This window comes from Grammomys surdaster, unplaced genomic scaffold (assembly GCF_004785775.1).
Source record: "Grammomys surdaster isolate TR1022 unplaced genomic scaffold, NIH_TR_1.0 188, whole genome shotgun sequence".
Lineage (NCBI taxonomy): Eukaryota > Metazoa > Chordata > Mammalia > Rodentia > Muridae > Grammomys > Grammomys surdaster.
In genome coordinates this window covers 1,473,599-1,498,055 of record NW_021604633.1, presented here as the reverse complement: position 1 = coordinate 1,498,055, position 24,457 = coordinate 1,473,599, and the positions used below count along the sequence as shown (strand labels likewise).

At 45.7% G+C, this 24,457-nt stretch overlaps 1 protein-coding gene across 1 annotated transcript in view; it reads left to right on the top strand.

Annotated features, from left to right (window-relative positions):
• The window catches only part of Rnf144a (ring finger protein 144A), a 107,512-nt gene extending 83,783 nt beyond the window's left edge, over positions 1-23,729 (top strand). Inside the window, exons 4-9 of the mRNA XM_028768847.1 lie at positions 644-748; positions 913-973; positions 6,960-7,167; positions 10,414-10,561; positions 14,346-14,435; positions 22,465-23,729. Of these exons, the coding sequence (XP_028624680.1) occupies positions 644-748; positions 913-973; positions 6,960-7,167; positions 10,414-10,561; positions 14,346-14,435; positions 22,465-22,596 (744 nt within the window). The 3' untranslated portion in view covers positions 22,597-23,729. The remainder of the gene's footprint in view (positions 1-643; positions 749-912; positions 974-6,959; positions 7,168-10,413; positions 10,562-14,345; positions 14,436-22,464) is intronic.
• The last annotated feature ends 728 nt before the right edge of the window (positions 23,730-24,457 follow it).

Genomic DNA, 24,457 nt, shown 5'->3' with positions numbered 1-24,457 from the left:
TCCTTCCTCCCTTTTCCTTTGTCTTACAGTGTTTTCCTTCCTTCTCTTCCCTTGCTTTGTCACATCTGGCAAAAAAACGTTTTGCTGAAGACATGCACTCCCTCTGGCCCTTACAATCTTTCTGCTTCCTCTTCTCCAATGATCCCTGATCCTTGTGAGTAGGAGATATACTATTCCTATCCCATTTAGAACTGAATGTTCTACAGTCTCTTAATCTGTGCACATTGGTGATTTGTATTAATCACTCTTTACTGAAGAAAGACTTCTCCGATGAAGGCTGACAGATGTACTACTCTATGGGTGTGGTGATAAGAACTTGGGAAGCAGTTTAATATAATGTCTGTTTGGCAGAATAGTGGTAGTAGGTTTACCCCAGGGCCTATAACCTAGAAAGCCACATAATTGATGCAGACAAAAGTACCAGGTATAAGTTCCATCTTAATGGCCAGACTTTAAATCCAATCAGAAAGAGGTTGGTTATTACTGTAATATTCATACCACTATTGCCCAGTAGGCATATCTTGCCAGTCCGGTAGTTAATATAGCTCTCGGGGTTAACACCTAGCTGTTTGTTTAACAAATCGCTTTGCCTTTGATGTTTGAGAAGTAAAGGTGCTTATATACTTTTCTGTCTTTCTTTCAGTGCCTGAAACAGTATGTTGAGCTCTTGATCAAAGAAGGGCTAGAAACTGCAATTAGCTGTCCGGATGCTGCCTGTCCTAAACAGGGCCACCTTCAGGAGAATGAAGTACGTTCAGGGAGCGAACACATGATTTGTTGCCTGTGTACGGTTGGTTGGCTGTGTCTGGCTAATCAGGATGCTGTGGTTTTCTGCTTGGCCTTACGTGGTATTATGTTCTAGCTCTCTTTGCATTACCATCATTACCTGTCATCATTTTTTTCCCCTTTCAGATTGAGTGTATGGTTGCAGCTGAAATTATGCAGAGATATAAAAAGCTACAGTTTGAAAGAGGTAGGTGGCCTCCTGTATAGCCCACTTTGAATCTTATAACAGAAGGTGGGTAACTTTTATGGGACCTTTTTTGGGAGACAAGAGTATATGTTATTTGGTGAGAGTGAAAAAAATTGCACCTCTGGAATAATGTTGGTGAAAAATCCTCTGAGCTGATCACAGCCTGGTGGCCTGGGAATGTGATCTATTTGGCACCAAGAGGGACTCAGGAGACATGATTTATGTACAGATTGGGACTTCTTGTTAGCTTAAGGACATCCCTAGTTCACTTTGTTTTTCATCCTGGTTTAGGTCTGTTTGGCTTTGGAAACTCTTAGACTCCCCCTACGTTGAAAAGACTCAAAGGCATGGGAGGAGGTCCCAAAGCTTGGTACGCCCGAAAGTACCACTGTCTAGCACTGAATCTAGATTTAACCTGCTGTAGTTCATTGCCCCTTGCAGGCTTAGCTAGCAGTGCTCATGAGTAAATGAGCCTTGAGACTCAGTGAGTATCACTGGCCTGATATACCAAGGTCCACTGTGCCCATACCCATAGCCCTTGAGTGACATCACTAGTTTCTAATCCTAGTAGGAGTCTGGCCACAGCCTCAGCTCTGAGGGCCAGCACCTCACCTCCTGCTGGGCCCTTCACAGACCTTCCTACTAGATGCAGTCCTGGTGAAGACAGAGAGATAGGTGTGTGGAGTGGATTGAGAGGACTAACTGATGTTCACTAAGCACTAGACATGTTGGATGCCTGGGGAGGTTTTCATCTTTGCTCTCTCAGATGCTCTGCACTCATGAAATGCTGTTTGAAAGAACTTACAGACCCCCTTTGCTCCGATTTCAGAGACTTGAGGTTATCTGCAAAGAGCAGATCAGAGACTGCAATGCAGGTGGCTTTTGCTTGCAGAGCTTCTGTGAGGGCACCCAGGAAGTGCTCTCATTAACCGTGCAGTGGAAGCTGCTGTGACCACATCCCTCTCCCTAGCCACTGTGAGCCTGTGTCAGAGGTCTGCTGCTGAGCTAGATTCCAAGGTGATCTGCTTACATGGAAATGCAAAATTCAGAGCAGGAGATACCAGTGACAAGGGGCTCTAGACACTCCATGGTGTCAAGCTTAAAATGAAAATAGGAGAAATACTAAAGATGATCTCTAATTGACTTAAAATATAATATGTACATACTTTTTGTGTATACCTGTATTTTCTATGTAAATGTATATGTGTGAACAACTTCAGAAATCAATCAGGGGAGTGGAGAGACGACTCAAAGGTTAAGAACACTTACAGTTGTTCTTCAACAGGATTTTGCTTAGATTCCCAGCACCCAGGTGGTGGCTCAGCATCATCTGTCACTCCAGTTCCAGGTCTGACACCCTTTTCTGGCCTCTGTGAGCACCGCATGCATGAGCATCATATACATCCATGCAGACAAACACATGCAGACTACATACAGGCCCATAAAATTAGATTAAAGAAAGTTCTCACAAGGTCAATAAGGATTTTTAATGGCTTCAAAATTTGTTTTCCAGAGTTTGTTTTTTTAGATGGCCTCCATCGTTCTTGCTGGGACAGCTTCCCTTAAATATAATATCACTCAGCGTTAAAGACAGAATGAGGAGTTACAAAATCGATTCATTTGGATCTCTGAGAATCTCAGATTCTTTTAAACTCATTTTCACAGGATCTTAACTATTGTTAACTGGGGGTCGGGTTGTATAGATCTCAGGGAGATGAACTTTCTATGACATCAGGTTTAATTCAAAAGTGCAGCTGGGTAGATGTTCCTACCAAATAATTTTAAGCTTTCTTTTCCCTCCCAGTACTTTAGCTGAGTCTAAAAGTTTCTGGCTCTTGAATAAGAAATGAATCACCTTAACTTAGGTTAGGAAAATACTGAAAATTCTCACTAGAAAACATCTTAGCAGGCTTACATCGGGTCAGGTTTAGAGAGGATTTGGACTTAATACCACAGAAGCGCCAGCCAGATGGCATGTGGGACCTAAGACACAGCTGCCTGCTCCAGCCAGCACCTTGGATGAACCTAGAGAAGTGATCTCAAAGCCAACTATGACTCACTTCACTCCTTCAAAATTTAGTCTGTGGAGGATGCCTTAGGGGGAAGTTCATTTAGATGATTTTCTAACAGGTAGTTACAGAGAAGTCCTACAGTTAGTTTTAGCTTAAAAGGTTCTTTACTTAGCCCCCCTGCCACACATATACCCTGGTGTCTTGACTGACCTCTCCCCCTGAAGTCTTTGACCATCTGGAAGCCACGGAGGGTTCTTAGCTACTGCTTCTGCCTTCTGGAACCTTCTCTACGCCTAGGTAATGACAGGCTCTGGAGAGATGCCCATGGAGTACTCTTTTGTGCATGCCTGGCCTGCAGTGTCTGATTATGTGCCATGGAAGGCTACATGTGTTTCTTTCCATGTCTGTCTGGAAGATCTCAACTACATCCTCTGTTTGTTACAAGAAAAAAAAAATCTCAGAGTGATTAATAGCATGACCAGGTATGTTTCCATCCCTAACGAGAGCCTTCAAATTTGCACTGTCTTCCAAACAAGAACTTGCCCACCACCACAGATGAGGACCAGAGCACTGGGCAAATCAGACAACACAGCAACAGGGAACAGGGTGTGTTGGGTACTGGTCCCTCAGTATACTTTAGCCTACCATTTGTCTTTAAAATGTAAGCCACCTTTGTAAATAGTGTTTGGACATTTTTCTAATAGTGCTGTTGGGACTCTGCTTCACTGAGGGTCCTTAAGAAATCTGTGTTAACCCCAGCCTCCTAATGAAAGATTCTGCACTAGTTTGCCTCTGGCAGAGTAGAGTCATGACTTGATTATTTTGCTTGCCCAGAAAGCATAGTTTGCCTCATGTAAACATATCTTATGTGCATACATGTGCATATATATGACAGTAGATATAATACACTATGTATGATGCAGCATGGACCATGGATTATTAATAGATGCTGGTGACAGGAAAGCTGAGGGACGCATCTATACATTCTAAGAGAAGCACAGGAATGCTGCCAGCTGTGGGCTTTGTTATGGATTGCTCCTTGCTTGTGTGCACAGACGGCAGAATTGAGCAGCGAGGACAATAACATATTAATAGCTTTCTGCTAGATTGGGGGTGCTGTATAGCTGGGCATGAGGGGGCCTCAGAGCAAGGCTGATGCCTGTAGTGCGCTCAGAGACAAATCACTTCACCTCATCTGTAGGGAATCTTTCTATGATGATAGGCAGGGTCATAGCATTTCCCTGAGTAAAACAGTCATAGACTTGGAATTGTTGCCATGGAAACCTTCCCTAGGTCTCCTCTCCATGCCATAGCAGAGTGGGGCCTTGTGTGATAAAGGAGCAAGGTAGACTCACTGTTGTCAAGGGTGGTAGTACTTGTCAGGAAGTGTGTGAAAAGAAACTTGCCCCAAACCTCACTGATATCTGGGGCTTCCAGAGCAGAGGGAAGTTCGGCAGGCAGGACATACAAATTCCAAGGGTCTGAGACAGAAAGCCTACTCCAGCAAGGTTCGCCTACAGCATGAGAGTAAGCATAAAGCCAGAGGCCTGTCTTCATTCACACATTCAGCATGTTAAGTGCCCATGTCTCCCTCTCCCCAGAAATTCATTCAGTAGCTATGCAGATAGACTGTGTCATATCTGGTCTGGGGCCAGGCTGACTCCCCCAACAGGTGCACAAAGAGAGGTAAAGTTGAAAGTTGCTGTGTGTGTGTGGAAGGGGAAGGGCTGCTAGCAGAGAGAATCCTGAGGGTCCTTGGGCTGTGGGTGCTCCCTGGGGATTTCTCTCAGTACATACCTGAGGGCTGTTAGGTTTTAGGGAGCTTTGAGGCACCACAAGCCTACTGGACAACACTTCTTCATGTGTCCCAGATCTATCTCTATATGTATCTACATGTTTATTGGGCATGAGCCTTCTTCAGATAGCAAACATTGACAGCCAAGTTGGACAGTAGCCACTGTTTATTTGTTGTCAGGAGCACCTCAGATGTTCATAATGAAGTCAATGTGGAATGCAGTTCTCAGTTCTTGAATGTCACTTACATTTCATATATATGTCACTTATATGTCACATTCATGTCACATACAGTCTCTCAGGACCTTACAGTCATAGCAACAAGATCCTTTTATGCTTTTGATGAACACTTCTTAATAAAGAAGGAGTAGTTACCTTGGGTTAAGAGTCTGCCAGCCATGGCTGGTGGGCTAACCCATCTCCAACCCCCAGCTGTGATAATTAAGGTTTCCCCAGAACTTTCATTTGTGGGTTGGTCCTTCTGATCTCAACCCAGCAGCAAACAAAGTAGATGTCACAGAAAACCAAAAATCACATGGTCTATAATGATGTAAATCATCCCCACCTCGCCCTTTATAGAGGCTGGCCTGCCTCCAGTAGGTAAGACCATTACTGATCTTAGAACTGACAAGCTTGCTCCTCCAGCACCGATCAGAGTGTCCCCTATAATTGGATCAACATGGAACCCACCAGAAAGGCGCACATGTGTGTATGAGGTCAGGGCTGTGCAGCGTTAGACCTTGAAACTGAGGGTTTATTTGGCTCACAGTTGAAAGCTACATACTCCATAAGTTCTGTAAATAGGGAAGGCCTGGTAGCAGGAATGGGAGATAGCTGGTCACATTGCATCCTCAGCCAGGACACAGAAAATCCCGAATAACTCTTCTTAGCTTGATCATTCCTTTTTATCCAGTCTAGGACTCCAGTCTGTGAAATTGTCTTGCCAGAGGCTTGTATCCTAGGTGATCAAATCTCCTGTGGAGTTGACAGTCGGTACTAAAAATCATGACCCTCTGCACTGTCAGTTGGGTGTTCCCATTAGGTGGAGTGCCTGCCTTTGGATTGGGTGAGCTACAACCATGTACAGGCACAGGGCCAGGAGGTTTGCAAGCAAGCATGTTCACTGCTCCCCAGATTGCTTCTCAAGAACAGCCTGAGTGCAGAGCTGAGGGAGGGCTGGCAGTGTGTGCAGGATTAGGGAGATGATCCTGTCACTTGCTGGCCTGCCATGGTCCCTGCTGTTAGCCTCCTGCTTGTCTCCTTCCTGGTGAAAGTCTACTAGAGATGAGGGAAATGGAGATGCCCTGCTGGCTCACCATGGAGGGCAGCTCAGGACGAATTATAGATGCAGGTCTTGGATCTGGATGCAAAGGAAGAGGAATGCCACCGTATCCTGTTTTTAAACTAAACTTCCTGACCAATCCCATCAAGTCAGGCTTTGCAGTAACTTGGGCTTAATCTGCACAGAAGACACGCTTCTAGTTTTTACCCAGTATTTAGGGAATCACCCTTGGTAAGAGAATCTGTCTTGGGTACATGAACCACCCTATTAGAAGACTGAGAACAAAATTAGATACCTAGGTCTGGAAATGTCATAGCAAAACAACATGGTTTTGTATGCTTCCTTTAAAAAGTAGTAAAACAATAAGACTAGTGCAATATCTCCTTCCTTCCTTCCCTCCTTCCTTTCTTCCTTCCTTCATTCTTTCCTTCTTTTCACCATTCAGCAAATATTTGCAAGTGATTGTGGATGACCCTGGCACTGGGTGATAAGGTTTTAAGAAAAAGGCTCTCACCTGACTTCAGGAAATATGTCCTGCTTGTGGTGGGGGAAGGAGAGGACAGGTCACAGACAAAGATCTGGTAATGTTGACACTCAGAGGAACTGGGCTGGGTGATAATTTCTCCAAAATATAACGGAACTGGAGGTTAAGATGGCAGCTGAGGGAGCCCTGGGCACACCAGGTCCAAGGTAAAAAGCTGAGAGGGGTTTGCATGGAGTTGTATGAACAAATGAGCAGTAAAGAAGCAAGTTGTCTGGGGGAGTGTCTGGCTGGGTCACCTCGAAGTCCTTCATTCTGACTGCTCTGGGTGGGGCCCCAGAGGGTCTCCATGTTCACCCTTTCCGGTGCTCATGGTATCCTGAATCTGATTTTTTGCCATTTGTCTCCTTGTGCTAGAGGTGCTCTTTGACCCTTGTCGGACGTGGTGCCCAGCATCCACCTGCCAGGCCGTGTGCCAACTCCAGGACATAGGACTGCAGACCCCGCAGCTGGTGCAGTGCAAAGCCTGCGACATGGAATTCTGCTCCGCTTGCAAAGCCCGCTGGCACCCTGGCCAAGGCTGCCCAGAGACCATGCCCATCACATTCCTTCCTGGGGAGACCAGGTACTGTGTAGGAGCCATGGTACAAAGAGTGGTCTGGGAGCTGAGGGCTGGGGGCTAAGGGTGGGGTCAAGCAGAAGAGGTGGACGTCCTTCCCAAAAGTATCACCTGAGAACATGTGGCTATACATGCTTTGAACTCAGAACACACTCCATCTTCCAAGTCTCTTTCAGATCTGTGGTTTACTTGTGAGAACATTTGCCAGGTGTAACCCAAGACTCTGAAAGTACAAAGATGCATTAAAAACCACCCTCTACTCCCTGCATGAAAGGATAGAAGCACATTAGATTACACGCCCAGATTAATTCCTCTGGTACCTGCAGGTTTTCCAGAGCTACCCTCTGTTGGAGGTTATCTGAAATGGAAGTGCAGGAGTAAGATCACTAGGCATAGTAGGTGATGGTGACAAGCAAAGTCACTAGTGGGTCCACAGGTACCTGAAGCCAAGAGCCCCATGTGTTTCTGAAATTCTGAGTCTATTAGAACATAGCAAAAGACTACAATATTTCTTTCCTCTTGCTTCTCCTAGTCAGATAACTCAGCTGTTTGGCCTGGTAGACTTCATAGATGAATTTAATAGAGTGAACCATAAGAAACTGGTTATATCAAGGGCATTTCCCCACAATAAAATCTATACTATAGTGTAGTTCAGCTAGACAAAGTGGCTGTGGTCCTGATGACCACACTCTCATGGCTGTGCACTCCCTACCCAAATGGGGTCCTCCCCGACCTGGTCCCTGATTTCTTTTGTTTTTCTGTCCTCAGGAAGGTACCTCAGCCATGCCCCAGTCACAGATCCTCTGTTGCCCTCCCATCACAGGACTGTCCTCTCACCCTTTGTCCCTAGGTCTACAAGTCCACCTTGTTCCCTACCAGAGACTCCTTGCCACCCTTGGCACAGGGTCCCTATCCATTGTGTCATCTCTATCCCCAGGGTAGTAATGGTGACTACATCCTTCGTTTTCCTATTGCAGCTTGGATGCATTGACCACCATCCAGGACTTCTTATTTTAGGTCACATGTTCCCATGGCTGGTGCTTCTCCTGTCAGGGGCTACGCATGCTTGATGTTTGACCTGGCATACATCAGGCATTTGATACTAGCAAAGGTCACTGAATTTAGATGTAGAGTTATAGAAACTTCCAGACTCTAGGAAGAAACATACTTCCTAGAGTCTTGGCTTGAATCAAAGTGATCGGTAGAGGTTGATTTCCAGGCAGAGGAGAGCCAGAAGCAGATCTACCCAGGGAAGCAGTCCAGTGTTTTGTCTTTAAGAGTAATCCTTAGTAAGTAAGTGAGTGAGTCCTGCCTCTTAACAGGAAGGACAGGAATAGAGGACCCTTCCTAGTAGAATGGAGGAGGCTCCCAGACCAGGCATTTTCTTATCATAAAACTTTACCAAAGCTGGGGATAAGCTCGGTCAGTAGACTACCTGCCTATCATATTCAGTCCCCACTACTGCATAAACCAGACATTGTAGCTCATGCTTGATATCCTAGCATTTAGGGGGAAGTTGACACTGAGCAGCTTCTGGGGTTACTCTCCATTTTATATATTGAGAGAGGGTCTGTCAGTTGACCCCAGAGCTCATCAATCAACCACACTAGCTATCTAGAGTGCCCTGGGGATACCCTGTCCTTACCTGCCTCTATCACTAAGATGTAGAGAGATACCACACCAACCAATATTTTATTTGGGTTCTGGATATCCAAACTTCAGTTCTTGTGGTTGCATGGCCCACACTTTCCCCATTGAACCATCTTTCCAGCCTTTCCCAGAATTTCTTAACCTATCACATTCCATTGGTGGACAGAACAGAACCCCCATCAGGAGCGTATGCCTCACGATGCTTAGGAAGCCCATGGGCATGATCGTGAGGAATGCTCATGGCTGATCCTCAGGCAAGTTGTGCTAGATGAATTGGCATTTAACTCTGACATTTACTGTGGTCCTTCCAAATGATCCCTCTGCCAAGATGCCTTCCTTAGAGACACTATCTGACGTCAGTCACTGTGCACTCAGACAAGTTGAAAACACTGATTGGCTCAAAGTGGAGCCATCTTTTTGCAAGTCATGCCAGATGGATGCTGTGGGTTCTGACATAGTACAGTATGTGCCCCAGTAATATGTGACATTTTTTGGCCTTTCCCAGTTTATTCTCCCAGATATTGTCATGAATATCTATCTCAAAGAATAGCCATCTTTAAAAAAACTAAAAGAAGACAATGGGTGATCTTGTTCTGCCATGCCGAAATGCCTGTTTTACTTTTGAAAAGCTAATTAACAATATTGACTTATTGTCACTTAAAAAAAAATCAGTTACTGTCTTAGTCACTGTTATATTGCTGTGAATGACACCATGACAGAGGCAACTCTGATAAATAAAAGCATTCAACTGGGGCCTGGTTTACCGTTTCAGAGGTTGAGTCCATGATCATCATGGTGGAAAATAGACAGGCATGGTGCTGGAGCAGTAGCTGAGAGTTTTACATCCTGATCTGCAGGCAGCAAGCAGAAAGAAGGAAAGAGAGAGAAAGACACTGGGCATGGTGTGAGCTTTTGAAACCTCAAAGCCCACCTTTCAGTGGTACACTTCCTGCAGCAAAGCCATACTTATTTCCAAAAGGCCACATGTCCTTACCCTTCTAAGTCTTCTTAAACATTCCGTGGTGACTAGACATTCAAATATATGAGCCTATAGTGGCCATTCTCATTCAACCCCCGCCCCTCCCCACAGCTACTTTACCTAGCCTCGTACTGAAGACAAGTTTGTCGAGGTGTCCTATAGTCAGCATCTGTCACCAGACAAAGCTAATAACTATTGCACATCCATCCCAAGTCCCCAAGGAAACAGTTGTGTAAGGCAAGCCAGGTAGATCATCTGAAGCAAGTGTGTATCTTCATGTACATATGTGTGTGTTTATGATTTTTTTTTCTGACAAAATTTATTATCCACTCTTTGGAAAATGTACACATTTGTGAAGGCTTTTTTTGGGTTCTATTATAGAAATCTAAATTTATGTATGTGCTGATGTTGCTTTTTGGTTTGTTTTGCCTTAATCTAGCAGATTCACCATAGTTTGGCTGTTTTTTTTTTTTCTGGAGCTTTTGTTTCTTTAGCTTTGCATCGCTTCCTTTAGTAGCAAGAAGCCTGGGGTTCCCTGCAGTAGAGAGGTACTCCCAGAACAGCCCTGCGGCTGAGTTTCTCTTGATCCCTACTGCGTGACCCTCATAGTATGTCTCCCACAGCTCTGCTTTCAAGATGGAAGAGGGAGACGCACCCATCAAACGCTGCCCCAAGTGCAGGGTGTACATCGAGCGGGATGAGGGCTGTGCACAGATGATGTGTAAGAACTGCAAGCATGCCTTCTGCTGGTACTGCCTGGAGTCTCTGGATGTGAGTACTATGCAGCCTCGCATGGGAGCCATGAGCTGTGGATTCAGATATGTGGGAGAGGGATCTGGGCAAACCCCCAACTGGAACTCCCTCTTCAGGTGATTCTAGGTTGTGTCAAGTTTACAGTTAAACCTGAACAGGTGGGCATCTTTCCAAAATGATGGTACTATGACTTTAGTTTTGGAAGAGTTTGATCATATCATCTTTAAAAGAATATCCTGATGTGGTGGATTTAAAACCACCTGTTAAGCATTGTAGTAAGCATGTCCCAAGATGGGTCTATTTATCTCTTTTCTGGACAGCAAAGATGAACATATTCAACACCTTAGCTTTAGTAGGAAGCCATGAGACGCTTAGGCATGAGATGCTTAGGCACAAAACTGAAAGCACAGTGAAATCATGTCTAAGCCACGTGATCATCATTTCCTTATATCAACTTGATTAAATTTAAAAATCCTAGGGCATTAGGGGTACAAGAATGTGTGTGTGTGTGTGTGTGTGTGTGTGTGTGTGTTCCTGTGTAAAGCTAAGGATTAACTGAGAAGGGAAGTCCCACCCTAAATATGGATGGATGAGTGGCTCTATCCCCTGGGCTGTGGTCCCAGATAGAACGAAAATGAAAAAGAAAACCACCAACTAAGAACCAGCATCCGTCTCTCTGTGCTTTGCCATCTGCCCCATATGTGAACAGGGCAACCTCACACTCCCATCATCAAGCCTTCTCAACCATGTTGGACTGTGCATCCTCAAACCAAGCCCAAATAAAAGCCTTCCTTTCTTCTGTGGCTTCTCGTCAGGTGTTTGACCACAGCAAAGAATGAAGTAACAGTACAGACCTTATGTCAGTCCTCAGGTGCGTAGGAAAAGCCACCTTCAGTATACATCCATCATGCTCCGTAGGCCTGTTCTGCACCTGGGCAGTTACACTCTGGTGGATAAGTAACTGTCCATCAGTGTGGAGGAAATATCAGTTAGGCATTCCAAGAGGAGAAAGCTCCCAGCAGTGGAAGTGTCAGATGCAGTTGTGGGATCCAGGGTCACGGTCTTCAAGGCCCAGCCCCTCTGTGATGGGTCGACATGATGGGATATATACTTTACATCTGGGCATGTCTGTGAAGAGGTTTCTAGAGGGGGTTAATTGAGTTAAAATGTGGGTTGAAGTCCTTGACTGAACAAGCTGGAAGAAGCTAACTGGCTGCGATGTGACCAGCTGCCTCAAGCTTCCGAACAAAACCATACTTTATAATACTTTCAGACTGTGAGCCAAAGTGGTCCCCTCCCAAGGTCATATCATAATAACAAAGAAAGTAGCTAACAGACACTGCCAGATAGGAAACGCTATGGTATGCAACTGGGACACATCCCACAGGGAGGACAGTTTTTGATGGATGTGAAGTCCACTTGCAGAGCGACATGGGGCTAGAGGCTAGAAGATGGGGTTGGCTGGGGACGTGAAAGTTGAGCAAGAGTTTATTCACCTGCCAAATAGAACAAGGGATGTTGTAGCTAGCAGTTACAAAAGAATTGGACACTAAAAAGGCCTGATGTGGCCAGAAATGCTATGTGGGAAGAGCTGAAGTCAGAATGGAGTAATGCTCTTCTCTATGTGTGAGGCTGAAGGCTTTGACCTCCCTCAGGACCTGGATACCTGGCAAAGCAGCCATGCAAAGACAGATTGGATCAGAACCCCTTATAGTGTCTGGAAAGTGAGTTTGCCCTTTGCTTGTGGGTCAGCATTGTTATCAGAATTGTTAGGATCAAAACCTGGACTTTGGTAGCCCTCACAACTAGACTTAGTGACGTAGCCTCCATACCCCAGTAAGGAAGCAGAAAAGTTTATTCATAAGTAGTCCAGTGACCCCTGCCTTCACCCCCATGGACTCCTCTTCCAGGTACTGGCATGAGGTTTAGGTTTAGATAGAGGGCAAGAGATAAGACAGAATCTAGCAACCTTGGCCAAGGTGTGGTCCTGTCCATCACTGACTTCTCTCTTAACTCTGCTGCACAGTAGCCTAAGTCGTCAGAATGTTGTGAACTTTTCCTGAGAGTGACAAATCCTGCCTCCCATTGTACCAGGCTTCAGCTTATTTCTTCTCTCATCTTGAGACTCCTGGGAAAACCCCAAATCCTTGAAGTGCGTTTTTAAAAATAGTCTTAGAGGCTGGCATAAAAGCTGTCACTGAAGTCAGGACCCATTATCTCAGAGCTGGGAAGGCAGGGGGATCCCTGCAGCTCATTGGACAGTCAGTCTAGCTGAATTTGTGAGCTATGGGTTCAAGCTACTGATGTCTCAAGTATCTTTCTTTAGAATATTTCTGTCTCTGCCAGGGTGGTCACACTATCCATGGGGTTTCCTTTGCCACAGACTGTCCAGAAGGATTGGATGACCAATACACTCTTTCAAGGGCAGACATCAGTGAAGACTCTAAAGTAGCTGATGTCCTGTGTGTGATTTAGAAAACAACTTCAGAGCCTTTTAGAGAGCTCGCAGAATAAGATGCTATGATAGGCAGATTGGGACAAATGAGACAAGCACACTTAAGCTGTCCTCTGGGGTAATGTACTATTAACATCTATGTGAAGGAAAAGGCAATTAAGACTCCAAGAGAAGAGCTCTCAGCGGGCAGAAGTGGCCAGATGCAGTTTCAACAGAGACACATCTGGAGCTACAAATAGCTGTGAGCTCACCTGTCTAAGGAGGGTGAGACAGTTGCTGGGCTTCTGCCTCCAGTGGTCATTGCCTGGAACTGCATTGTAAAAAAAAAACGATTTTCTGCCACACTGCCATATAGTCAGACCATGGAAGGCTGGACCTTAGGATAGAAAACTCCAGGGTGGTTCCCCTTTCAGCATGAGAGGCAAACTAAGTCCATAATCCCCTGTTGATCTGATGGGACAGAAGTTGGTGAGTGGTATCGTAGGCTCTTCTAGTTTTCTTGTCCTTTCAATCATATTAGACCCCATGGGTATTCTTAAAAGGAAGCTTCTCATTGGTGGCCTGAGTTAAATGAGCAAAAGTTATTGGCCTGCTGGGTGCTGTTTCCTACCTGTTTCCTGTGTTGGTGATGGTCAGGCAGGGCTTCCTGTCTGTGGAGGAGAGAACACCTACCTCTGATACTCAGTGGTGCTGATACAGATTAGGTTACACTGAGTGATGATCATCCTCAGAGGGACCAACATAATGAGCCTTCAGTCCAGGAACCTGGCAGTCTGGAGGTGACTGTCCTGAGAATGTGAGGTAGGGCCACCTGGAGGGAGACATGGGCCAGGCAGTTCTCTGTGCACTGTGAAAGGATCCCTGCTCACGCTAGACTGGGTAGAGGGTGGTCCCCGGACTAGCTCTTGAATAAATAGAAACATGGCAGTGTTCTGAGCTGAGGGAGGCCTAACCTGATGAGAAGCTGTCCTGGTATTGTGGGATTTGACACAGGCAGGCCCCAGAGGAACTCTAGAGACTCAGAATTTGATCTTTCTCTTCATTCATGTGTGTTGGTACAAGCTCCAGAGGGAGCCTCTACACCCAGGAGACGCCTGGCTCAGTACTGAAATCTAGCCCAGACTCCCTCTATAGGCCAAGGCCCACAGTTCCTTCTGGCTGCTCTGTGGAGAGGGATAATGGCCAAGAGGAACAGTCTCCAGGCATGCAGCACATGCATGCCCTTGCTGTAACTTTTGCTTGTGTCCATATAGTGTGTATCTCGGAAAGATAAAACAGACTGAAGTGTTCAAAAGACTGAGAGTCCGAGTCCAGCTTTCACTGTAGACCTTTCTCTGCCCTTCATAGGATGACTTCCTTCTGATACATTATGACAAGGGGCCCTGCCGCAACAAGCTGGGCCACTCCCGAGCGTCAGTGATCTGGCATCGGACACAGGTAAGAGGCTGTCCACTTGGAACTTTGATCTCCAGAAAAATGTGGGTATGTGAGTGCGTTTGTGCGTGCGTTCATGCATGTGTGTGTGTGTGTTCTAGAAGATGTGTGTGTGTGTGTGTGTGTGTGTTCTAGAAGATGAATGTATGCGTTCTAGAAGATGAGTGTGGCCGGGCAGTGGTGGCACACGCCTTTAATCCCAGCACTTGGGAGGCAGAGGCAGGAGGATTTCTGAGTTCGAGGCAAGCCTGGTCTACAGAGTGAGTTCCAGGATAGCCAGGGCTATACAGAGAAACCTTCTCTCAAAAAACAAAAAACAGAACAAAAAACAAACAAACAAAGATAAGTGTGTGTGTTTTAGAAGATAAGTGTGTGTGTGTGTGTTTGTGTGTGTGTTCTAGAAGATGAGTGTGCATATGTATGTGTTCTAGAAGATGAATATGTGTGCATGGGTGTGTTCTAGAAGATGAGTGTGCCTATGTATGTGTGTGTTAGAAGATGAGTGTGTGTATATGTGTGTGTTTTAAACGATGTGTGTATGTGTGTCCTAGAAGATGAGTGTGTTTGTGTGTGTGTGTCCTAGAAGATGAGGGTGTTTGTCCTAGAAGATGAGTGTGTTTGTGTGTGTGTCCTAGAAGATGAGTGTGTTTGTGTGTGTGTCCTAGAAGATGAGTGTGTTTGTGTGTGTGTCCTAAAAGACTTGCCAATTAAAAGTGATGCTGATGGCCCTGGCCCAGTGTTCAGAACTCCTTGTGCTTGATGAAGAGCCGTCTAGAGCTGAGAGAGGCAAGCAAGTTGCTAACAGGAAAGGATGGTGGGCAAGTGATGGAACATTTCTGCTGTCTGTACTGTAAGTGGCTCTTGTGTTAGCTGGTTCAGCAGTGTTGAATTATTTGTTGAGTGGTATTTATCACCTGTGTGGCAGGGCCTTTTGAGAGTTGGAGCCACATCTGTAAGACGTTCTTCCATGGAGCCTGCTGTCTATTAGGTGAAAACCAGAGGGATGCTGAACCAGCATTCTCACCCACAACATCAATCATCTCCAGAGGGAGGGGCAGGGATGGGATCTTAGATGAGTGGGTGGGAAGGTTCTTTTTGGGTTAGTGCTACTTCTGAGTGTCAAGGACCTATATGTAAGTGGCTCGGGTAGAGAGGACAGGGGCAGGTGAGGTGCTTGGATCATGGAAGGACAGAGTGGAGAGGGAGTACAGGGTTAGTTTGAGATTTCAGCAATACCATGTCTCAAGTCTTTGCAGGACTTAGAAGGCATGGGTTGGATTCATACTAAAGTTGGTAACTATGAGCCCCAGAATAAAATGCTCCAAAAGTCTGACTTAAAGATCTCTCATATCACATTTAGCAGGAAGTTTTAGGAGAGTGAAGTCTGCAATGTTCCCTAGTTGCTGTGGAAAGGGCTTCTTTCACAGACTTTCCCGTGAATCCTCTGAGGACACTGTGCCAGTCCATCTGAAGACAGAGCCCCACTCTCAGGATGGTAACCTAGAGTTGGGAGCAGATCTAACTGTAACTACCTTTGCTTGGCACTCATTGCTACAAGTCGATGGAACCGGAAACCCATGAGTGTGAGAGTCTGCAGCAGGGCTGAGGGGAAGGACATAAAACCTGTGCCTTCAAGGTGTTACTTAGGAGCAGGTACTGCTCCCAGTGGCTGAGCAGACCTGATGCCCCCTGCTCGTTCTCTGAAAGTAGTGGGGGTGTGAGTTGCTTTGGGATTCTTCGCTTTTCAAGTAGCATCTACTATAAGCATCCATGTGAGAGAATGGCTCTCACAATTGTAGGCTTGTCCTACAATTGATGATGCTAGCTTCTGTATGTATGATGTACAGCATTTCAGAGGCATGTGGGCTATAGGAAAGGGAACACATGACATCAAAGATTAGACTTGGATTGAGATAGACCAAAAGCAATGAACAAGCCTGTGCTCAAGGATAGGGAAGGTCATCACAAAAGTGACGTGAGTATGTGGAGAGCAGAAGTGAAGGGCAGATGTGGCATACATGAGGGAGACTCTTAATGGAAGGCTTCTCCCCAACCCCTCATTCATTTGCAAGCAAGGCTAGGCCCTGTGTTAGGGCCCTGCTGGTTTCAATTTTATCCAAACCTAGCACACCATGGACTGTCCATGACTCCAAAAGACCCCTTTATTCTTGTGGTTTGCCTGGCTTAGTGGCTTGCCTAGAGAGGCCCTGTTCCCCTGCCAGCCTCCCAGTTCCGGATCTAGATGCACCTCCCCCATTTCCTCTTTGGACAGGATTCATGGCTTAGCTCTGCTCTCTACAGACTTGTTAATGATGTGGAGAGACAGAGTTTTATCATCTTCCATCAATATCCTCATGACATTTTTATTGAGTGTTTGCAGAGCACACAGTATTGTAAGAGGGAAATTCAGGAACCTAGTCTAGACTATGCAGGGGTCTGGGGCCACATCTTTTCCTTATGTGTCATAGACATGGGATAAAACCTGTGCAATCCTGTATCTGTATAGCCTTGGTCTTCAGTACTCCCAAATCTCTGCTTCACGCCCCTGCCCAGCTCTGTGATGCCACTTGCACTCCATGCAGCCTATTCAGGCCTTAGATCTGACATGAATATGTGACATCACCCCCCTCTCTCAGGAATAGGATGTGCTCCCACCAGGCCTATTGCTTTCACATCTGCCTTTCCCACTGGACCCTTCATCTGACTTACGTGTTAAGGTACATCACCCTGTCCTTCATGTAAGTGTCTGCTCCTCCTTGTAACCTCAGTGCCTTGGCCCTATTCCCAGAGCAGAGAGATGCTTCAGAAATGGTTGTCAGATGAAGCAACACTTCAGCTTGAATGGTAGTGTTGCTTCTTCACAGCACCCCCAGCCTTCTTTCCTCATCTGCATCCTAGATTCATAGCGGGTTTGAGATAGGGTAGCCATGATCTTTGTTCTGTCTCTTCAGGGTCTGTTCCTGACAGAGGTAGACATAGTAAGCTTATGGGTTTCCACCAGAGGACTGAACACCTGGGTGTAGGCACAGAGGTGACATCACTTAAGCTTCTGGTGAAGACAGGCAAGCTCCAATGAAGGAGGTAGACATGACCTGGAGCACTTATGATAGGGTAAGCAGAGCCTAGCAACAAGTGTGCTGTGAAACAGGTCATGTGCACAGTGGCCAGAGAGGACGACTGTGCTCTCAAGAGGCCCACATACTAGTAGGTCCACCTTTAGGAAATGGGTCCACCAGAGAGATAGTTCCTACATTCTACTTCCTCTGACTGGCTCTACTGCTTCTCTAGTCTTGCCCGCCACCATCCTTCTAGCTCACTGGTGCATTGCTGGCCACACCCTCCCACATGTGATGCTTTGAATGAAATCCATCGACCCCGAAGATTCTAATCTAGCCTGTTCACAGGCTGGAATCCAGGGGTTCATGTAATATTGCAAGGCAGTGTGAGAAGTGGAAGCAAGGCTATACCTGTTGATAGTCCGGGCTAGAGGACGAGAGCACAGCAGAATGAAGCAGAGGTGACATTGGGAGTGGGGTGGGGTGGGGGTGGAGGGTATTGATATGTAAGACCATGTGTTCTGCGGGCTACAACTTGAAGAATGAAAGCCTTAAAGGAGGAGAAAGTGTGGGCAGAGACTCAGACTATCATGGGTCAGCATCACAAAGCATTTGGCATGCATCTGATAGTGGTTGGGATTAGACATGAGTTGGGAAGGGAGAGAGCAGGTGCTATGGGCTAAGTGAAGACTGGCATTGGGAACCTGCAGAAGGTTTTAGAGCTCCAGAAAAAAATGCTCCAAAACTCTGACTTAAAGGTCTCCCATATCACATTTAGCAGGAAAAGCCAAACTGGAAAGCGCTGGAAACCTGATATCCTCTACTTCTCTCTCCCACTTGTATCCATTCCATCCATTTTGAAAACCTGTTCCAGTCTTGTATCTTGTGCCCAGAATCTCTAGAACACTCAGCACATAACATCTCTCAAGTTGGGGGTTTTGACTTTGAATAGACACCCATAGGTAGACATATGCAACACCCTGAAGGCACCTGAGTACCCACTGTCTACAAAAACATCAACTAAAGTCCTGCTATCAACCACCAGGCCTGCAAGCAGGTCAGATGTCTTTCTCCTTGCCATGGATGGGGGCAACTGCTGAGAATTTCATGAGATTTGGGATTCCAGGGATTTCTCTGCTCAGGTCCTTGGTCAAGTCAGACCTCCATGGCATTCATGATAGACCTCAAGTATAGCACATTATGACCACAGCCTTTGGGAATGTTGTCTGCAGTGTAAAATATGTTGATTTTGTGAGTTCCTGCTTCCTTAGCCTTCTTAGTTATAAAGTTTGGTAAGATTGTTAGCAGATTTCGAGGCTTTGTGCCTTAAAGACACAGCTAGCTTTTTATCAGTTTTCTGAGCATAAAGTATTGTTCACTGAATACATTTGTCTCAGTCCCCTTGTCAAATGTTCCACTGTTGGAGTCTTTTGGGAGCTATTTTATTGGGTTCATATATCTACCACAATTCGAACCCTTCTTCTTTCCCAGTCCCTTCCAATCCCCCAACACTAGGTAGGAGAGAAAGAATATTAGAAGGAAAGGGGCTAAAGACTTCTTTAGACTTCTTCCTGCTGATTAGGGGCATCAGGTTCCTTGGGGCAAGTCCAGTCTTCATGTCCTCAGGATGTAATCCAGCAGCATCAAAAGCATCACCAAAGAGCAGCAGCGGTCATAGGCTCCCTTGGGGCTCTCACATTTATACCCTTTCCAGAGTCCCCAGAATTAAACTATCAGCAGCTGGCAAAAATCACACTCCCCTAGACCATGAGGCAATCATAGTTAGTTGCTATGGACAATCTGAAGCAGCCTCATATCCCACACTTGGGGTTAAAAAATATATATTCACATAACATAACTGAGTTTTTAAAGAAACCAAAATTCTCACTACATTTCATTCATACATACTATGAATTTTTAAAAATCCCATTTCTTGTAAAGGTTTTGTATAATTTATCTTGTCCTGAGTTTGCACACACACACACACAAACCTATTATTCTGGGTGACAAGGTCTTCTGGGAAGATTAACAGGACTGGAAGTTGGTAGTGTCTGGCAGGCTCTGGTGCTAGTTGGGCACAGAAAGACATCGTATAAGCTAATAACTGAGGCTCAGTTGATGATGATAGCCATGCCCAACATCCAACCTTCTTTTGAACATTTAGCATAAATGCCACTGCTGGGAAGAAGTCTCTACTGGCTTTGCTCCATCGCCATCCAGACATGTGCTGAAGCACAGAAGAGCTGGACACTTTCTTTTCTCACCAGAGTAAAGTTTATCTTTCACAATATGGGCATCTGCCAGGAGAGTTTTCTCCAAGCTCCCCCTTCACTTGTGAGCAACTAAGAGGTTTTAGTCCAACCAGGAGGCAGACTTCATTTCCGACCATGAGGCTAGCCAATTTCTGATTGTGTATTCCCTTGTGTATGTGAGGGTGTACACCCTCACTCCCAGGCTGAAGGACCAGAGTTCCCACAGAGTTGCTTGATAGACCCTAGGATGGCCATCTGAGAGGCTGGAACAATACTGGGACCTTTGGAAAAGCATATTGGGTCATGGATTTTGCCTGTGTGAAATGAGAGCACAGAAAGCTAGAGACTGCAGCACACATCTGTAACTGAAGCTCTAGGACACTGGAGACAGGGTCTTGATGGCCACCCAGTCTAGGCAAATCTGTGTTCTCAGGTTTAGTGAGAGACTGTTTCTCAAAAATAGAAAGTCGGAGAACTGAGAAAGAAACCCAACTCCACTCATGTGTGTGCATATACACACACAGTTGGGCACACACCCAAACAAGGTTTTCTAAATTGAGAACTTAGGGTTGCATTTCAATCCAAAGACCTGGTGAGATTCCATCATCTTAGGCCTAGTTTTGCTCTACAATGAATGACATTTAAAATGCTCTGTTCCATAGCTTTCGTTTTTCGTTTGTTTGTTTGGTTGGTTGGTTCAACTGGGTCATCCCAGGACATCTGTGAGCAGGGAGACTGGGCATGTTCACAAAGCCTGTCTGATATAACAGTATTGGCTTATGAAACCCATGTGAAGGAGGCTTATTTTCCTGTAGCCCTCAGTGCATGCTGAGGTCACCATGTGTGTAGTGAGTGACCCTCTCCGGAGCCTTGACCCATCCCTCTGCCACCCATATGGTGCGTTCACGGCCTGATCATTGAGCCGTGTTCACGGAGTAACTTTTTTTCTGTGTCATTCACTTTTGTCTTTTTTTTCTTCTTCTGGTGACTTCTGCATCTGCCGGTCACCAACTGGCACTGGCTTGACAGCTCAACTTGCAAAACAGCGTGTAGATACAGACAAGGTAGGCTGAGGAGCTGAGCTGAGGTAGTGTCCTACTGGTGAGAGTATGAGCCAAAGGGTTTGACTGTGGAGGAGGCGTGGCTCCTTCAGTCATCGGCCACCTGAGGTTACCAGGAGCTCCAGATGATCTTGGGTGACTTCATTGTGTGCTTTGGGACCTTAAAGTTAATCGTATGTGTTTGTTTATGCACCTGACAGCAGATGTCTGGAGAATCAGATTCCTTAGAACTGGAATTTCAGGCATTTGTGACCTGCCCAGCGTTGGTACTAGAAACCAAACTCAGCTCCTCTACAAGAGCAGTGTGCTCCTAAATGCTGAGCCATCTCTCCAGCTCCCATGGCATGCGTGTGATTTTTAACATGTCATCTGACCTGCTTGGTGGGATCCTACCACCAATATTATGTTTATCAAAGGAGCTTCACTGGCTTAGCAACAGCAGAGACTCATTTACAATTTGGAACGTGATCTTATTCATTTATTTATAAATGTGGACATGTACATGTATGGTGTATGTACATGCGTGTGGTTTGTTTCCAGAAACAATTCCAATAAAGGAATTCCTTCCTTTACTTACGTTTGAAGCTTCACCATATAGTGGGCCTTGGAGATTATTATTATGTCCAAAGAGAACAGACTTGAGGGAGTTGTGCACTTACCGTCTTGAGCACTAGGTGGCAGTCGAACTCCATATTCAGCTTTCCAGTAGGCAGTGTGGCTGATCTAGGCAACGGTAGGGAAAAGAGGACCTTGTTTATTTGAAACAACCCCACTGCCTGGTGTAGGTGTCAGCAGGTCTGTGTTTGGGCCTTATTACCTAGAAGGGAAATATGAGTTTTTGAAAAAAAATCAAAAACCGTCCATGTTGGGTTTTAAATTACAGAAGAGCAAAGCTAGCTCAGTGCAGTGTCTGATGTCCCATGACCCTGCCGTTCTAGTTACTTTATTTGAAGAGTCCTGTCCTTGTCCTCTTCTACAGTAACCATCTGGGAATCTTTGTCATCTCAGCCGTTTCCTGTCCTCTAGCAAATATGGGCCTTTTTCTTGGATGACCTTTCCCCAGAGCTGAACCCACTTCCTGTGAGGTTTATTAGCCTTTGATAAAGACAAATTTCTATTAGACAGTGTTCTCCTGGAGTGTCCAGATCTCAGGTGCCATTGTTTATGTGGCAGTTAGCCATGATCTTACTAACAATGGTCATTCAGGGAGAAATCACTAAATGGTTAAATGCATAGAGGAGTGGACTGGGGTGCAGCGTGGAGGAAGACTAGAAAGGAAGCGAGGGAGAAAAGGGAATACAATAAATGAATAAATGAACCATCGGTTGATTGGATAGATAGGAGGCAAGATGGGCCCCTGGATGATTGTTAGAGAGACAGATCTATGAATGAGTAGGTAGGTGGTAGGTGGATATGCTTGCATGGCTCTGTGGGTGGATGGATAGGTGAGTGGGTGGATGAACGCATAGATGGATGGTTAGTTGAATAGATGGACACATGGGATTGGTAAAGTGTCTGGTGGGATGACAGATGGACAGATGGATAGATGAGCGGATGGATAGATGGATTGGGTAATGTTGGGTGCTAGTTGGTATGGTCTAAACTTCAGCTATAGAACACGCAGACCAGCCTTCCTCAACTCTCTTCTTTGTTTCCCTTCTAGGTGGTGGGAATTTTTGCTGGATTTGGTCTCCTGCTCTTAGTGGCCTCCCCTTTCTTGCTCCTGGCCACACCCTTTGTACTTTGCTGCAAATGCAAGTGCAGTAAAGGTGACGATGACCCATTGCCCACCTAGAGAACGGCATGATGCTGGAACAGACCCCTTCCTCGGGACATGTGGCTCCCCTATCCCCTCACATCCCTCTCACTAAACATGTTTTTTGCCTTATGTGCCCCTTCGAGCTTCAGTGTCCGGCTTGCTGCAGAGATTTCAGGGATGACACCAGCAAGTGGGCAGAGGCCCAGGTGTGGTCTTCTGGGTGCTGCTGAGGCAAGGGAGGCAGAAGTGGGTGGGGGACATCCCACAGAGTCATTCTGTCTGCAGACCTGGCTGGAGGTGGCATCAACTGCATATCAGGCAGTTTCCTCCATAGACTGGAAATGTCCAGTGGGAGTTTACGAGACCCACTTGGATAAAGGGACACCTTGGCTTCGAGATGGCACTGTGTTGTCAGTAGAAGTTTTCAAGGACTAGGACTCTCTTCGCCAGCACCTGAATATCTGACTTGAGAAAACCACCCTGTTTGTGACAACTGTTTTTATTCCTAGAGGCATTTAGTAAAATCCTTTTTAGAAGGCTTTTTCCCCCCTGTCAACTGAGTAGTGAAAAATCAATAAGGTGCGTATAAACCATCCTATGCCTTTTTTCCAAAATGTGCATTTTATGAAGTTATAGATAAATCTATTCTGGCCTGACCATTTTTTTTCAGGAGCTACAGAAAGCCTTATGCACACTCTGTGTTTTTCTTGGAACCTGCTGTAATCAGTATTTGAATGCTGTGAGCTGTGTACTGTTACTCACATGGGCCCCGAATCACTGCATTTCTTTGAAAACACTGCGACATTTGAAGGGTCATCCCTAGCCTTCCACCATTGCCCTCTGCCCCAGTTCAGATGACAGGGCGCACCCTTCGTCCACTTCCCCCCAGGTGGCGCCAGATGCCTTTGAGTATCTTTAAACCAGATGTTTTCCTCGGAAATAATTTTACTCCGAGTGACTCTGTTTTGATTTCTTTCCCCATGTTTTAGGTCGGCAGCAAGGAGACAGTGTCTTCCATCCCTGGGGAACTCTTGGAGGCTGGGTTGAGTCTAGTCATTGTTCAAATGCTTTAAGTAATTTGAAAAATCATGTGACTCACATAGTCTGAACCCTGTGGTTAACCAGTTTGTTCTTGTTAGGGGAAAAAAAAATAAGTGAAAAAATGGAAAAGGAAGGAAGGAAGGGAGGGAGGGAGAGAGGGAGGGACAGAGGGAGGGACCCTTCTGTTTCATTTAATTATTCTGATGTGCCGAGTTTGTGAATTGATCCTTTCCTGGGCTATGTGACAGTTTCCATGTCAACAAAGAGCAAGATAATACAAAATCACAGATATTCCGTGAATTAACTCCGAAAATAGAAAGGAGTGCTTTCTTTCAGATTTGGCTTTCAAAGTTCAGTGTGTTTCCAGGGAGCAGGCTAGGGATGCAGAGGTCTGGGGAATGGGTGGCTGGTCTGAAGGTATCCTACAAAAGAGTAAAGCAGACAGAGCCCTCTCATCTCAGCCATTTGTCTACTGCAGGCACATCCCTAGTGGCTGTCTGTGCGACTCTGCATTTATGGCTCAATGTCAAGCCCTAGTGGACACTCCCTACAGAGAAATGACTTCATTTTCTTTATTTTTAATTGACATTGAGTAACTGAGGTAAAACAGAACCACTGGTCTCTTACCCTCTGGTACTGATTTTCTTTATTAAGCTAAAGCCTTTTAGAAGCTCAGTCCTCATCAAAACCACACTCAAAAAAAATCCCCTGGGTAGTTGCAAATTACAAGTTCACTAAACAGGTGTGACTTTGTCTGAGACCTTTTTTCTGGATGAAGCCAAGGCCTTGAGCCTCTGTGGTTGGAAACATGAGGAAAGGTGGCCTGGCTTTTCTGGAAAGGGCTGACAACTTCATG